The sequence below is a fragment of the Carlito syrichta genome, unplaced genomic scaffold, assembly GCF_000164805.1.
Source record: "Carlito syrichta isolate Samal-C Ts95f unplaced genomic scaffold, Tarsius_syrichta-2.0.1 Scaffold314013, whole genome shotgun sequence".
In the NCBI taxonomy this organism is placed as follows: Eukaryota; Metazoa; Chordata; class Mammalia; order Primates; family Tarsiidae; genus Carlito; species Carlito syrichta.
In genome coordinates, this window is record NW_007258109.1 from 328,472 (window position 1) to 342,711 (window position 14,240).

General features: G+C 44.0%; 1 protein-coding gene across 1 annotated transcript in view; it reads left to right on the top strand.

The window, feature by feature from the left end:
- Positions 1 to 4,496: 4,496 nt before the first annotated feature.
- CFLAR (CASP8 and FADD like apoptosis regulator) overlaps positions 4,497 to 14,240 on the top strand; it is a 40,713-nt gene continuing 30,969 nt past the window's right edge. Inside the window, exons 1-4 of the mRNA XM_021718922.1 lie at positions 4,497 to 4,791; positions 7,578 to 7,683; positions 9,847 to 9,982; positions 11,415 to 11,500. Coding sequence (XP_021574597.1) covers positions 4,508 to 4,791; positions 7,578 to 7,683; positions 9,847 to 9,982; positions 11,415 to 11,500 — 612 coding nt within the window. The 5' untranslated portion in view covers positions 4,497 to 4,507. The remainder of the gene's footprint in view (positions 4,792 to 7,577; positions 7,684 to 9,846; positions 9,983 to 11,414; positions 11,501 to 14,240) is intronic.

Genomic DNA, 14,240 nt, shown 5'->3' on the forward strand with positions numbered 1-14,240 from the left:
CCCACCTCGGTCTCCCAAAGTGCTGGGATTACAGGTGTGAGCCACTGTATTCAGCCTTGTTTCTCTCACTGTATGCTTATCAAAGCCCAGAACTCTTCTGTGACCAGATGTGTGCAGTTTTCCCCACCCCACACACTTCTCTGGTGGACACCAACCAGTTGTCTTCTCATTCATTTCAATTCTGACACTGTTTACCCCACAGGGTAGGCTCAGCCCTAGATGACTGCCTCCAGACCTTGAACTTCAGACACCAATTGTGAGTGAAGGTTCTCACCTACACTTCTGACTGACTAGTTATATATTGGGGTTCCCATGGCCCCAGCAGCTTGAATTTGATCATTACTAGGACAGCTTACAGAACTCAGGGAAGCACTTACTTACATTTACTGCTTTATAATAAAAAAAACTTTACAAGAGATACAGATGAACAGCTATGAAGAGATGCCCAGGGTGAGGTGGTGTGGGATGGGTGGGGTATGGGCTTTCAGGCTCTGTTTGTGTTCAGCAACCCAGAAGCTTATCAAATCTCTTGTTCAAGAGTCTTTTAAAAATTATTTATTTATTTTTTATTTATTTATGATATAAGGTCTCACTCTGTTGTCCAGGCTGGAGTGCAGTGGTTCAATTGTAGCTCACTGCAGTTTCCAGCTCCTGGCCTCAAGTGATCCTCCCTCCTTGGCCTCCCAGAATGCCAAGATTATAGACCTGAACCACTCTACTCAGCCTATGCATAGTGATTTTTCAGCACGAGTTTACCTCCAGCAGAAGTTGGTGCCTGGACATCTCATATCACCTGGGTGTGAAGGGGATGTTCTGAGGCAATTTTGAGTTAGTCTCTGAAGAACTCATGGCCTTCCCTAGTCTGAGAATAATTTTTATTCTAACGTCTTGGCGTGGGCTTAAGAGCAACCCCAGGGAAGTGGAGATTATCCAGCCCCTAGCCCTACTGCTCCCTTGAATGCACTACTTTCTCCAGCGCTTATCACCACCAGCCACAATTAACTGCCCCAGCACCCCCCAACATGCACGCGCTGACATTCTGCGGCATCTCAGTGCCTGGCCCCACATGGGGTCTCTAGTTTCCCTTTGATATTTTCTCTCATGTGCCAGATGCTGCCACTGAGTAATTTGGAATTTGCTGCCAACGATATTCCATTTGCACGGAGGGAAGACAGGCTGCCAGGGCTCTTGCTGGGTGAACGTGACTGGCAGGAAGCAGCCCAGGGTGTGACGGGTGGAGGAAATGAACCGCACAGATAATACAATCATTTAATTTTTTAACTCTTGGAGGCATTTTTTACATCATTGATTGTTATGAATTACAAAAGTTAGATCATTGTTTTTAAAAATAGGGACTTAAACATTTCGTTCCTGTTTGGTTCTTAAGATATCTGGGTAATTAACGTAATATCTCATTTTCTTACCCTTGTGTTTAATGATTTTATTTTTGTGTTTATTCCTTCTAGTGTACATAAATATTTTACAATCTACCCCATAGTAACAACTACTAAAAAAATTGTGACTTTTTGAGAGCAGAGTAGAAAAAGAACTTGACCTCCTTTAAATGGAAACTGGTGGTTAGATTAAAGCACTGTTGGAGGATAGATTTTGGCTTTCTGAAACACACGAAATTAGTATTCATCTTTCTGGTACAAAAATAAAGTAGTCTGAGTACCAGTGTTTTTCCACTTTTATTGAGCAATCATTTTAGTAAATCTTATTTTTTCAGTTAGTCACAAATAGTCATATTTAAGTGATATTTGGATAGTTAGGCATGGGATTGGCATAGCCACACCAATACTTATCACCAAATATACATTAGAGAAAACCTCTGTTTTTAGTAAGAGCTCACCTATTTAGAGTGGATTTAGGAAGGCCAGTGTGAAAGGTATGAATGAATGATCTATTTTAAAATAAAATGTTAAAAGTTTTCAAAATATAAAATAGATAGCCGGGCTTGGTGATTCAGCCTGTAATCCCAGCACTTTGGGAGGCTGAGGTGAGTGGATTGCCTGAGCCTGCGGGTTCGAGACCTGCCTGGGCAACTTGGTGAGACCTCATCTCTACAATAAAATAAAAAATTAGCCGGGCGTGCTAGCGTGCGCCTATAGTTCCAGCTACTTGGAAGGCTGAGGTGGAAGGATTGCCGGAGCCCAGCAGGTCGAGGCTGCGGTGGCCGGGAGCGGCCACTGCACTCCAGTCTGGGCGACAGAGTGAGACTCCAACTCAAAAACAAAACAAAACAAAACAAAACAATATATATATATATATATATATATAAAATATATGTAACTTTTATTACTTTTATGAAGTATTTAATTACTTTAAATGGAACTTGACTACTTTCAGACACAAAATAATTCATTAATGGTTCCTGTCATGGGGAACTCCAGAACTCCAGGGAAACTCTGCTTCCTGAGAATCTATTTTGGTTTTTTTCTTTTTGACAGCAGGCACTATTTAACCTCCCATATGTCCCTTTTTGCAATGACTGCCAGGAAGCTCAGGCAAAAATTTATAGTTTACTAATATCTGTTTAGGCTCTTTACACTGTATCCTCTATCCCTTCACCAGATTTTAAATTTCTTTCTTTTTTTTTTTTTTTGAGTTGGAGTCTTACTCCATCAGCCAGACTGGAGTGCAGTGGCACACTCCCGGCCACCGCAGCCTTGACCTGCTGGGCTCCAGCGATCCTTCCGCCTCAACCTTCCAAGTAGCTAGAACTACAGGCGTGCGCTACCATGCCCGGCTAATTTTTGACTTTATTGTAGAGATGAAGTCTCACCAAATTGCCTAGGTGGGTCTCAAACCCGCGGGCTCAGGCAATCCACTCACCTCAGCCTCCCAAAGTGCTGGGATTACAGGCTGAGTCACCGAGCCTGGCTCTCCTTGTTCTTGTATAAAATTTTTCTGTGTATGTGTTCTTATTGCAAGATGCTGCAAAGCTTTTGTGAACTGATATTGTATATAAAATAAAATGGATACAGTACTCCTCTGACTAAGTATAGCTAGACAAATATGTAAATATACATGGACACAAATAAGAAGCAACCATTAGTGACTTGTTTCCAATTATTTGCTGGAAAGATTAGGTTTTAACTTGAAGTGTTGTCTCTTAGGAGCAGATAAGGCACTGATCCAGAACACAAGGGCTGATTTAACATAAATTATAGCTGTGAAACTTAAGAGTAGACAGTGACTGCTATGTGCAACTTAAATTTTGAACGGAAGTATGTCACATTCCCATGGAAGAAACTAAGAACGCACCCACAGCCTGGCCTTGCCTCTTCCTCCCAAGCCCTGAGCCAGCAGTGAGGTCTTCCCCCAGACCTTCTGCTCCACTTCCCTTCTGCCACTGAGACCACCAGGAACTCTGATGGCAGTCGCTGCCATGTCACAGTACATGGAGAGTCAGGGGCCTCTGGCAGTTCCACAGGGCTCAGAGTCTGATGGCTTGATCAAAACTTGACAACTTGGTGGCAGGTCTTGCGAGCATCATGATGAGTTGTGAGAAGGTTGGACAGACGCACATGCTGGGTGGCTCATGCCTAGAATCTTAGCACTTTGGGAGGCTGAGGCAGGTGGACTGCTTGAGCCCCGGAGTTTGAGACCAGCCTGGACACCATAGTAAGACCTTGTTTCTATAAAAAATGCGCAAATTTAGGCAGACGTCATGGCGTGTCCCTGTAGTCCCAGCTACTCGGGAGGCTGAGACGGGAGGATTGCTGAGCCCAGGAGGTTGAGGCTATGGGTGAGCCATGATTGTGCTACTGCACTCCAGCCTGGGGTGACAAGTGAGAACTTGTCTCAAAAAAATAAGGTCTTGGGGCTCTGGGAGGGTGAATGGCAGCAGAGATTTCTGCTTCCAGGTGTGAGTGAGAGGTCTTGAAGTCAGAGAGCAGCTGGAAAAAAGGGGCAGTGTATGTTTATGACGCCCCACAGAGAGGGTCCCTTTTGCCAAGACCCTATTTGTTCAAGCCCATGTGGGCGGAGTCTCTAATAGGAGTAGTTGACCTCTGTGTCATACATGGCCAAGTTAGCATGCCTTGTCACAGGAGGCATTTCCTTCTCCCTTCCACTGAGGTCATTCTTTGACATTTAGTCATTTAGTGATTGTCCTTTTAGTGTACTTTTCATTCTGGAGTTTTTGGAGCTCATTTTGTCTTTGGTTTCATTTCCTTTAACATACAGGTTTTCTTCTCTCTCTTGGTTTTGGGATTAGTCTTGGTTTCTGGCTTTGTCTACTGAGCATCCCTTTTTGTCGACTTAACACTGTGAATTTCATCTACAAGTTTAGAGAAACCAGCAAGGAAGGAAGAGCCCATACCCTGAATCTCAGGCATATGTTACCCTGATAAGAGGATTAAAAACATCCTTTTAACCACAGAACTCCTCCACTGGAAAGGATTCTGAAAGACATGAAGAAACAGCCCAGAAATGAAGTCTCCAGCCTCTTGGCCTTCTGCTGATTTACTGCTGCAGTTCCTCAGTGTGATTGATATTGGGCATGATGTCCGCGGAAGTCATCCACCAGGTTGAAGAGGCGCTTGACAAAGATGAGAAGGAGATGCTTCTGTTTCTGTGCCGGGACGTCACCGCAGACGTGGTTACACCTAATGTCAGGGACCTTCTGGATGTCTTAAGTGAGAAAGGCAAGCTGTCAGATGATGGCTTGGCTGAGCTGCTCTACCGGGTGAGGCGCTTCGACCTGCTTAAGCGGATCCTGAAGGTGGACAAGACGGCGGTGGAGGCTCACCTGCGCAGGAACCCACCTCTGGTTTCCAACTACAGGTAAGTCAGTGCCTCTTCCCAAGGCTGGGCTAGTGGGAGGGAGGGAGGCTGTCTGAACTCTACTGAATGATAGAAACCAGGATAGTAAGAAGAGCAGCTATGTTACTTTCTCCACCCACTGACCCCATTGCTGGATGGTGTCACTTCATTCCTCTGAATTCTTAAAATGTGCTTGCTGTGCTGGGCACAGTGGCTCCATGCCTGTAATCCCAGCATTCTGGGAGACTGAGACAGGAGGATTGCTTGAGGCCAGGAGTTTGAAACCAGCGTAGGCAACATAGCGAGACTACATCTCTATAAAAAGAAAAAAATAAAATAAAGCATACTTGCTTAAAGGAATTGGGATCATACAAAAGGAAAAGGGACAGATGGTGTGTGTTTGCCTGAAGGATAGAATCATGAGAGATGAGGTAAGATAGGAACCACTGAGAATTAACCATTCTTGCAGACCTTCCACAGCGTGAAGTCTACAGTGGTGTTTACTAGCTGATTTTCTGGGTTTCCAGCCCTTGGCAATTTCCAGTACTGATAAAGCAAATAACAAGCCTGATGGCAATTTCAGCTTTTGTAAAACTCCCTCATCTGAATTCCTGTTGGTCCTTCAGCTGAGGAAGTTTATCTGGGTGGACTCCCTTCCTGTGGTCTCTGCCCTCAGACAGAGCCCTGGGCACTCCACATTGAACCTCTTCAATAAACCACTTCTAAGCTCCTTTCATTTCAGAAAGGGAATGACTTCTATAATCTCCTTTAGTTCTGGCAGCCTTTGAGTCGTTGCCAGGTGCTGTTTTAGAGGATTCAAGGGACTCAAGCCCCTGGAAGGGCTGAGTTTCTGGGGGAAGGAAGAGAACATGTGACCTTAAATGGGTGTTTCCTTTTGCTCCTGACAACCAGTCTTTTGTTATGTTGATCATGTATATTTGGAGATGACATTTGTTATCAAGAATTCTGCTAAAGGGAGCCGAAAGCAGTGTGGGCTTTGGAAAGTATTTGAGACTTGAGGTCGGAAGGCCTGTTTGAACCCTGGCAAAGACTGGGCCAATCACTCACCTGGGCTGGGCCTTCATTTTCCTACCTGTAAAGCAAAGAATTACAGTCCCTGACTTCACAAGGTGGTTGTGAGCATCAATTGTGTTAATTTACTATGAAGTACTTTTGAAAACTGACCAGAACTCTCCAGGTGCAAGGAATTATTGCCATTGTTACTCTTGATCATCTTTCTTCTACCTGTTCAACCATCAGTTATAATGTCAGTAACTAGCCGAGATCAGTGGCTCAGTCTGTAATCCCCGCACTTTGGGAGGCTGAGGTGAGTGGATTGCCTGAGCCCGTGGGTTCGAGACCCATCTGGGCAACTTGGAGAGCTCTCATCTCTACAATAAGTCAAAAATTAGCCGGGCGTGGTAGTGCGCGCCTGTAGTTCCAGCTACTCGGAAGGCTGAGGCGGAAGGATCGCCGGAGCCCAGCAGGTCGAGGCTGCCTTGGCTGGGAGCGGCCACTGCACTCCAGTCTGGGTGACAGAGTGAGACTCCAACTCAAAAAATAAAAATTAAAAAAAAAATAATGTCAGTAACTGTCTTCAAACTTTATTGGCCGGGCGTGGTGGCTCATGCCTGTAATCCCAGCACTTTGGGAGGCCAAGGTGGGAGGATGACTTGAGCCCAGTAGTTCAAGACCAGCCTGGGCAACATAGCAAACCTCATCTCTATTATAAAAAACAAAACAAAACAAAAACTCTGTGGAAGGCACTGACTGGGTTTCAGTGCACAGGGCAGGGCCCTCTCTCCACTTCCCATTTCCTTGCTGTAGTGAGTGGAGATCATTCTCCTGGCACTCTGGGAAGAGGCTGGGATTCACTTATTCACTTAATCATCTGTGTTGAAGGGGATTCACTTATTCACTTAATCATCTGTGGAGTGGACTTCATCATGTATTGGCATGTGCCAAGTGTTCTGGTAAGCTCTAGGGCAAAATGGGTAAAGAATTATCCTCCAGGATCTGAGAGGCTAACTGGGAAAATGACCCTGGTGACAATGCCATGGTAATAATGCTAGCCATGAGTGTCCCAGGAGCCCTGACAAAGTGTGGTATATTTTCTGGAAGAAAATAAAAGAAAAAGTGTAGTAGCTCTAATAGGAGCAGAGTGAGTGTGGAGGGGCTTTCTGAACAGACAACTGAGATCAGGATCCTTGTGATCCAGAAGACTGACTGAGTTCAGAAGCAGGTCAGGATATTCTTCCCTTTTAGCTTCCTGCAAGTGACTCCAAGCACGGATGCTAGATCCGCTTCTCCTAAGAGCTTGTTCAAGAGAAGACAAGGCCACTTTGAATTCTACTTCTGTCTTTTATTTTAGTCATTTGGGTGCTTGAGTCATTTTTCTGTAACTTTTCAGGCAGCTGGGGGATTCTGTAGGGAAGTTTCCATCATATGAGTTGCTTTCAGAAACCGTTAGTTGGTAAGTGAGATGCTGTTGAAAACAAAAGGGTATGCTTCCTTTTTGAGTCCACTGAAGATTGCTTTCTGTTTCATGGGGGAGGGGTACATTCACATGGAGACAGGAATGAGGTTTTTTGGGTTTGTTTTTAGAGACGGGGTCTCACTGTGTTGCCCAGGCTGGTCTTGAATCCTGGGCTCAAGTGAGGAGCCTCCCAAAGCGCTGGGATTACAGGTGTGAGCCACAATGCCCTGCCAGAACTAGGCTTTTAACCAATTATTGGCAGAGGGGAGGCACGGGCTCTTGGAGTTCCCATTAGGACTGATTTTACTTAGGAAACTTGTCTGGTTTACAGGGTGCTGATGGCAGAGATTGGTGAGGACTTGGATAAATCCGATGTTTCCGCATTAATTTTCCTCATGAAGGATTACATGGGCCGAGGCAAGATAGCCAAGGAGAAGGTGAGTTTTCTTTATCTTGGCTCACAGTTCCAAGAGCTGTCAGGAGTTGGGAGCTGTTTCTTGCAGCCTGGAGAGAGGGAAGTGGACTGTCTGCTGCCATGGCAGTAGAGTCATCATTAGTGGTTTATGAACTGCGAAGAAGTGGGATATCATATTTTCTGGGATGGCCTTGGTGTTCCTTACATCCTTGAGTTTTATCTTATTTCTGTAAAATTCCTAGGCCTGGCATATATCAGCTTCTTTCTCGGGTTTGACAGGTCACCTGGGGGGGTGGGGGTTAGAAAGTCGCATCTGCATGTGATGAGTAGAAACAGGTAGGGTGTGCTATCCACTGTCATATTGCTGTCCTGCGGTCACCCGTTTCTCCTCAGCAGGCCCAAGATGGGGGTCATTAGGCTGCATGTGGAGGAGGGGTGGGAGGAGGTTCTTGTGACTGAAGTATCTGGAAAATGTCAAAAGTACAGATTTGGGGTTGAAACCAGGTAGGGGTGAGGCTCTCAGGGATGTGTCATTGCTAGAGAGGGATTAAATTCCAGTTGGCCCTCCAGGGCACTGCTGACCTAAGGGCAGACCAAGAAATGCTTGGGTCTTTGGTGGAATGACAGTAGATCCATGCGTCATTGCTTGAGAATGTCCTCCTGTTCCTTAATGATTATAGTTTTGTTTTTGAAATCTGGGAAGAGGGGGTGACTGTGTCCTCCCACCATCAAATGCAAACTGAGAAGGAAATGAAAAGTAGAACTCCTCTTTTGTTTCCCCTAGTCAACGTTGATTTACATATCAGTCATTTACATATACTTAATTGTGTTTATTATTTTAAAAAATGGACTTCAGTAACCAAATGTTAAATGCAAAGGAAATAAACCCCAAAGCAATGCCTGTTTCTGAAATACAGTGCTTTCACAATCCTGGTGGCCTAAGGTAAATAAGTGACAAAATTCCCAAACCTTATTGTAACTTCGTATCTCTATTACCTCTAAGTCAGAATGAGTTGGAATGTCCAGCAGTGACTCAAATATTTTAGGAACTTCTTTTTTTTTTTTTTTTTTTTAAGAGATGACAAGGTCTGACCATGTTGCCCAGGCTGGTCTCAAACGCCTGGGCTCAGGCAGTCCTCTCGCCTCAGCCTCCCGAAGTGGGACTTATAGGTATGAGCCACTGTGCCTGGATGGAACTTTTAAAAATTGAGTGTGTGTGTGTGTGTGTGTGTGTGTGTGTGTGTGTGTGTGTGTGTGTGTGTGTATTTTTTTTGTTGTTGTTTTTTTGTTTTTTATAGTTGGAGTCTTACTCTGTCGCCCAGACTGGAGTGCAGTGGCCGCTCCCGGTCACCGCAGCCTCGACCTGCTGGGCTCCGGCGATCCTTCCGCCTCAGCCTTCCAAGTAGCCGGAATTACAGGGATGTGCTACCACGCCCAGCTGATTTTTTGATTTATTGTAGAGATGAGGTCTCACCAAGTTGCCCAGGTGGGTCTCGAACCCGTGGGCTCAGACAATCCACTCACCTCAACCTCCCAGGGTGCTGGATTACAGGCTGAGCCACCGATCCCGGCTTAATATGAGGTCTTATATTTTTATTATTATTGTTTATTTTTTAGAGACAGTGTCTTGCTGTGTCACCCAACTGGAGGGCAGTGGTGTGATCATAGTTCACTGCAACCTCGAATTCTTGACCTGAAGCGGTCTTCCCACCTCAGCCTCCCAAATTGCTGGAATGACAGCCATGAGCCACCAAGCCCGGCCTGTTTTAGAAACTTTTAAACTGTATCACTGAGATTTTTCTCGTAAAACCTTCCCCCTGCTACCTTCTCTCTCCCTTTTTCAGGGAAGCCCTTAGAGTTTATTAGTTAGACATCAGCCTGGCCTTTTGGAAAAGAATGAGCCTGGGAGGGTTTTATTATAATGGCTGCTCTTTCACAGTCCCCCTTGATGACAAAACATGGTACACGTGTCTGTCTCCAAGCAAGGAACAGGTTGGTGACTAAAAGACTCACCACCACCTCTGTCAGGAGTCTAATTTCCTCACTACAGATGTCTAGTTTAGAACCAGTAGAAGGTTCATGGAAAGGGTTCATCTTGTCATACTTTCTTGTAAATCTGGAGTTTGCACTTGGGGCTTATTAGTTGGCTCTACTGACACTTTTTTCTTGTTGGTGGCTCTTTTAGAGTTTCTTGGATCTTGTGGTTGAACTGGAGAAACTAAATCTGGTTGCTCCCAATCAATTGGATTTATTAGAAAAATGCCTAAAGAGCATCCACAGAATAGACCTGAAGACAAAAATCCAGAAGTACAAGCAGTCTGGTAAGCATATGGGCTTCTGGGTGGTCTCAAGCAAACACCCTGTGCACAGTAGGCGTGGTTAGTTGGTAATAGGTGGTTTGTTGGCTTTGTGGGTGGAAGGGACCCAGGATAGCCACAGTGCTCTCTGGTTTATGGCTAGAGACCTTTAGATGTTTCCCTTTAGATGTTTCATGCCCCAGATGTGCTAACCCCATCACCCCATATTCATGACCACAGAGCCTCAGTCCTCTGCAAAATGCCACCAAGTAGTCCTTGACATTTCTGCCTTCAAGACAGAGTCTGCACTCTCATTTCTGCACAGGGTGGCAGAGCTGTGGCCATTCAGGGCTTTCGAGTGTTTTCTGCACCATACTACCTTGCTCTATAGAGTATTTGGCCTGCCAGCTACCATCCAGCTCTGGATGATGTCCCCGGAGTTCCATAGCTGCCCTGTGTGTGTCCCAAGTTTCACAAAACCTCCTCATGGGAAGGGCACCTTTTTTGTTTTGGAGTCAGGGTCTCATTCTGTGGCCCAGGCTGTAGTGCAGTGGCCTGTCACGGCTCATCACAGCCTCATCCTCATGGGCTCAGGCAATCCTCCCTCCTCAACCTCCCGGGTAGTTGGGATTATAGGTATGCGCTACTATGCCTCATTAATTTTTAAATTTATTTTAGAGATGAGGTCTCACTATGTTTCCCAGGCTCAAGTCATTCTCCCTCCTTGGCCTCCCAGAGTTCTGAGATTACAGGCATGAGCCACTGTACTCAGCTAGAAAGAAAGGGCACCTTTGATTTCTCCCTTGATAAATGGGATCAGACTCCCATTGGGCTTCCTTGCTTCCATCCTCCATTGTCTTTTAGACTCAGGCTGTGTTGCCAAAAGGCAAGGCCAGACCCACTGACACTCTTTCACCCCCAGATATTCTAAAATGACTGATCAAAGGTCAAAAATAGGAGTAGCATTTGTAGTCCATTCTTAATGACGTTTGGCAGGAGAGTCATCTGATCAAATAGATTGAATTCAGTAGAATGGCTGAAAAGTTTAGGATATTTTGAAAGATGGTGATTGAACCTGGACTGAGCCATTGTTGAAGTCTTATTTTATAATAATTTCTAAATCTTTTTTTTTTTTTGAGTCAGATTCTTACTCTGTCGCCCAGGCTGGAGTGCAGTGGCATGCTCATGGCCACTGCAGTCTCGACCTGCTGGGCTCAAGTGATCCTTCTGCCTCCAGCCTTCCAAGTAGTTGGAACCACAGGCACGTGCCAACATGCCCGGCTAATTTTTTTTGATTTATTGTAGAGATGAGGTCTTGCCAAGTTGCCCAGGCTGGTCTTGAACCCCTGGGCTTAAGGCAGTCCTCTCACCTCAGGCTCCCAAAGTGCTGGGATTACAGATGTGAGGCTGGTAATAATTTCAAAATCTTAACTCTACCTCTCTTCTGCTTTTATAGCTCAAGAAGCAGAGACAAATTATATGAATGTTCTCCACGCGTCTCTCCCAAACACGAATCTCAAGGATCCTTCTTATAACTTCAGGGTGAGTCTGGAGCAAATGCAGGGAATTCCAGCATGAAACATGTTCAGAGCAGCAATATAGACAACAAGATATATACATGTTCTTACAAAACAGATACATGTTCTCATTACATATACTTTATTGAATATCTGGAAATATTGTGGTAACCATGTGTATTTGTCCTTAAAATATGTGTAACTTCTTTTATACCTATATTGCACTGCCCAAAGGCAGTTATGAATATGATGGTGTATTTCCTTCTGGGCTCTTTTCTATGGATTTTGCAAATGTGTCTGTGTATCCCATTGGCCATTTTTTTTCATTGTTTATTTGTTCCTTTGAATATGTAACTTTTAAAATAAAAATAGACAATGCCACACCTATAAACAATTACTAAAAGAGGTTTTAAAAATATGGGGTTTTTTCCTACCCCTATAATATTGATCTAATTCTTTTCCTAAGAGGTAAGGACTCTGATTAATCCCTTCTGTAACTAACCAGAGACAGTCTGTGCACATGTAATTTTTTTGGATTTTCTTTCCCCCTTGTACAAATGATAGAACCCTATGCCCATTGCCCTGATCTGAAAATTCCTAGAAGTTGTTCCTTATGATTAATATGGGACTGCCTCTGTTTAATCATTATCCTGAATGATGACACACGGTTCCATTGTCCAGATGTATCATAAGGTGTTTAGTCCTCTTTTGTTTATGTACGTTTAGATTGTTTTCAACCTTATGTTACTGCAAATAATGCTCTAAAATAAATACTTTATTCTTGCTTCTCTGTGCCTTGATTTTTTTTCTGGACTAATTTTAATGATTTAATGATTTTTTTTAATAACAAAAAAACCACTTTTTTTGTTATTGAGTGATGAAATGAACGATTTTGGGGGTATTCATGAACATAAGTGTCACATTGACACTTAGGGTTGTCGTGTTAGTAGTTGGTAGAAAATGGTATCAGTAGAGTTGTTCTTTGGTTAATGTTTTATCTTGAAAAGTTCAATTTTGGTGTAATCGTATCCTCATCGTCATACAAACGTATGTGGAGTTTGTAGTGAGGACTTAGACCAGAGTGCAATTTAATGGTTAAATTATAAATACTTTCACAAAAGTGTATAAATAAAACATTAACTACTCCTGTAAGATAAGTCATTTCATGGAGAAGTAAGCTGTGAGAGACACCCCTGAGCAGCAGAATTTCAGAACTCAAATGGATGTTAAGGATTATATTGTCCAACACCTGCATTGAACAAAAGTGAGACTTAGGCCTAAAGAATGTTAAGTGATTTGTCTATCTCTAACTGTTGGCAGGGGTGGGCACAGTCCATACATCTTCCACTGCTCATGCCATAGCTTAGATATGTGTCTTTTTTTCTGAGTCAAAGTCTCACTCTCTCACTCAGGCTGGAGTCCAGTGGCATGATGATGGCTCAGCACAGCCTCAGCCTTCTGGGCTCAGGTGATCCTCCCACCTCGGCTTCTTGAGTAGCTGGGACTTTAGGCAAGCATGACCACGCCTGGCTAATTTTATTTTTATTTTTTGTAGAGACAAGGTCTCGCTATATTGCCTGGGCTGAACTCGAGCTCAAGTGATCCTGCCTCCTAGGCCTCGTAAAATGCTGGAATTACAGGCATGGGCCACCGTGCCCAGCCAGTCTTACATGTTTTAAAGAATTGAATGTGCTGTCCATTGTCCTTCTGAGTCTCCATGATACCAAATCATGAGACAAAACGCATGTAGGATTCAGATCCAGATTTTCTGAGCTTTCTCTGCTATTGTCTAATATGTTGTCATTCTTAGTTAAAAACCTGCCATATTTTTACTCTTGTGCTTCTGTTTTTGTTTTTTTGTGTTTTGTTTTTTTTTCTTTTGAGTTGGAGTCTCACTCTGTCGCCCAGACTGGAGTGCAGTGGCACGCTCCTGGCCACCGCAGCCCTCGACCTGCTGGGCTCCGGCGATCCTTCGGCCTCAGCCTTCCAAGTAGCCGGAAGGAACTACAGGCATGTGCCATCACGTCCAGCTAATTTTTGTTGATTTATTGTAGAGGTGAGGTCTCACCAAGTTGCTCAGGCTGGTATTGAACCCCGGGGCTCAGGCAATCCTCTCACCTCAGCCTCCCAAAGTGCTGGGATTAAGGCATGAGCCACCACATCTGGCCTGCTTCTGTTTTTTATATGAAGGTGAGTATATTCATTGCTATGTGGCCTCTCATGAAGCCATATGCTTTGCATATCAATTTTTCCTTAAATTTGCTATATTTAATATATGACCATGATCATTCATTCAGTCATTTAGTAAGCAGACACTATGACATATGAATCTCGTGACTTTCTCACAATATGTAAGGACTGAATACCTAGATGTTAACTCATGCAAAGCTGCAGAAGTGCTTCAAAAATGACAGGGCATTAAGTGACACAGGACACCAAGATATTATAAAATAAAAAAAGTTATATTACTCTGTGGTATAATGCCTTAAAAAGCCATTAGAAGACTGAGGAGGAAGAATCACCTGAGCCCAGCAATTAAGGCTGCAGTAGCCAAGAGCGTGCCACTGCACTCCAGCCTGGGTGACAGAGTGAGACTCCGGCTCAAAAAAAAAAATCCAGCTTTCTGAACTAATTTATTTTATTTGATTATAGAGATGTGGGGTACATGTTAGGATTAGTTACATAAGTAGGCTGCATGCAGTATATCCAGCTTTGATTAGATGTTCTCTCTAATACTATGTACAAGTGAATATATATCCGTGTGA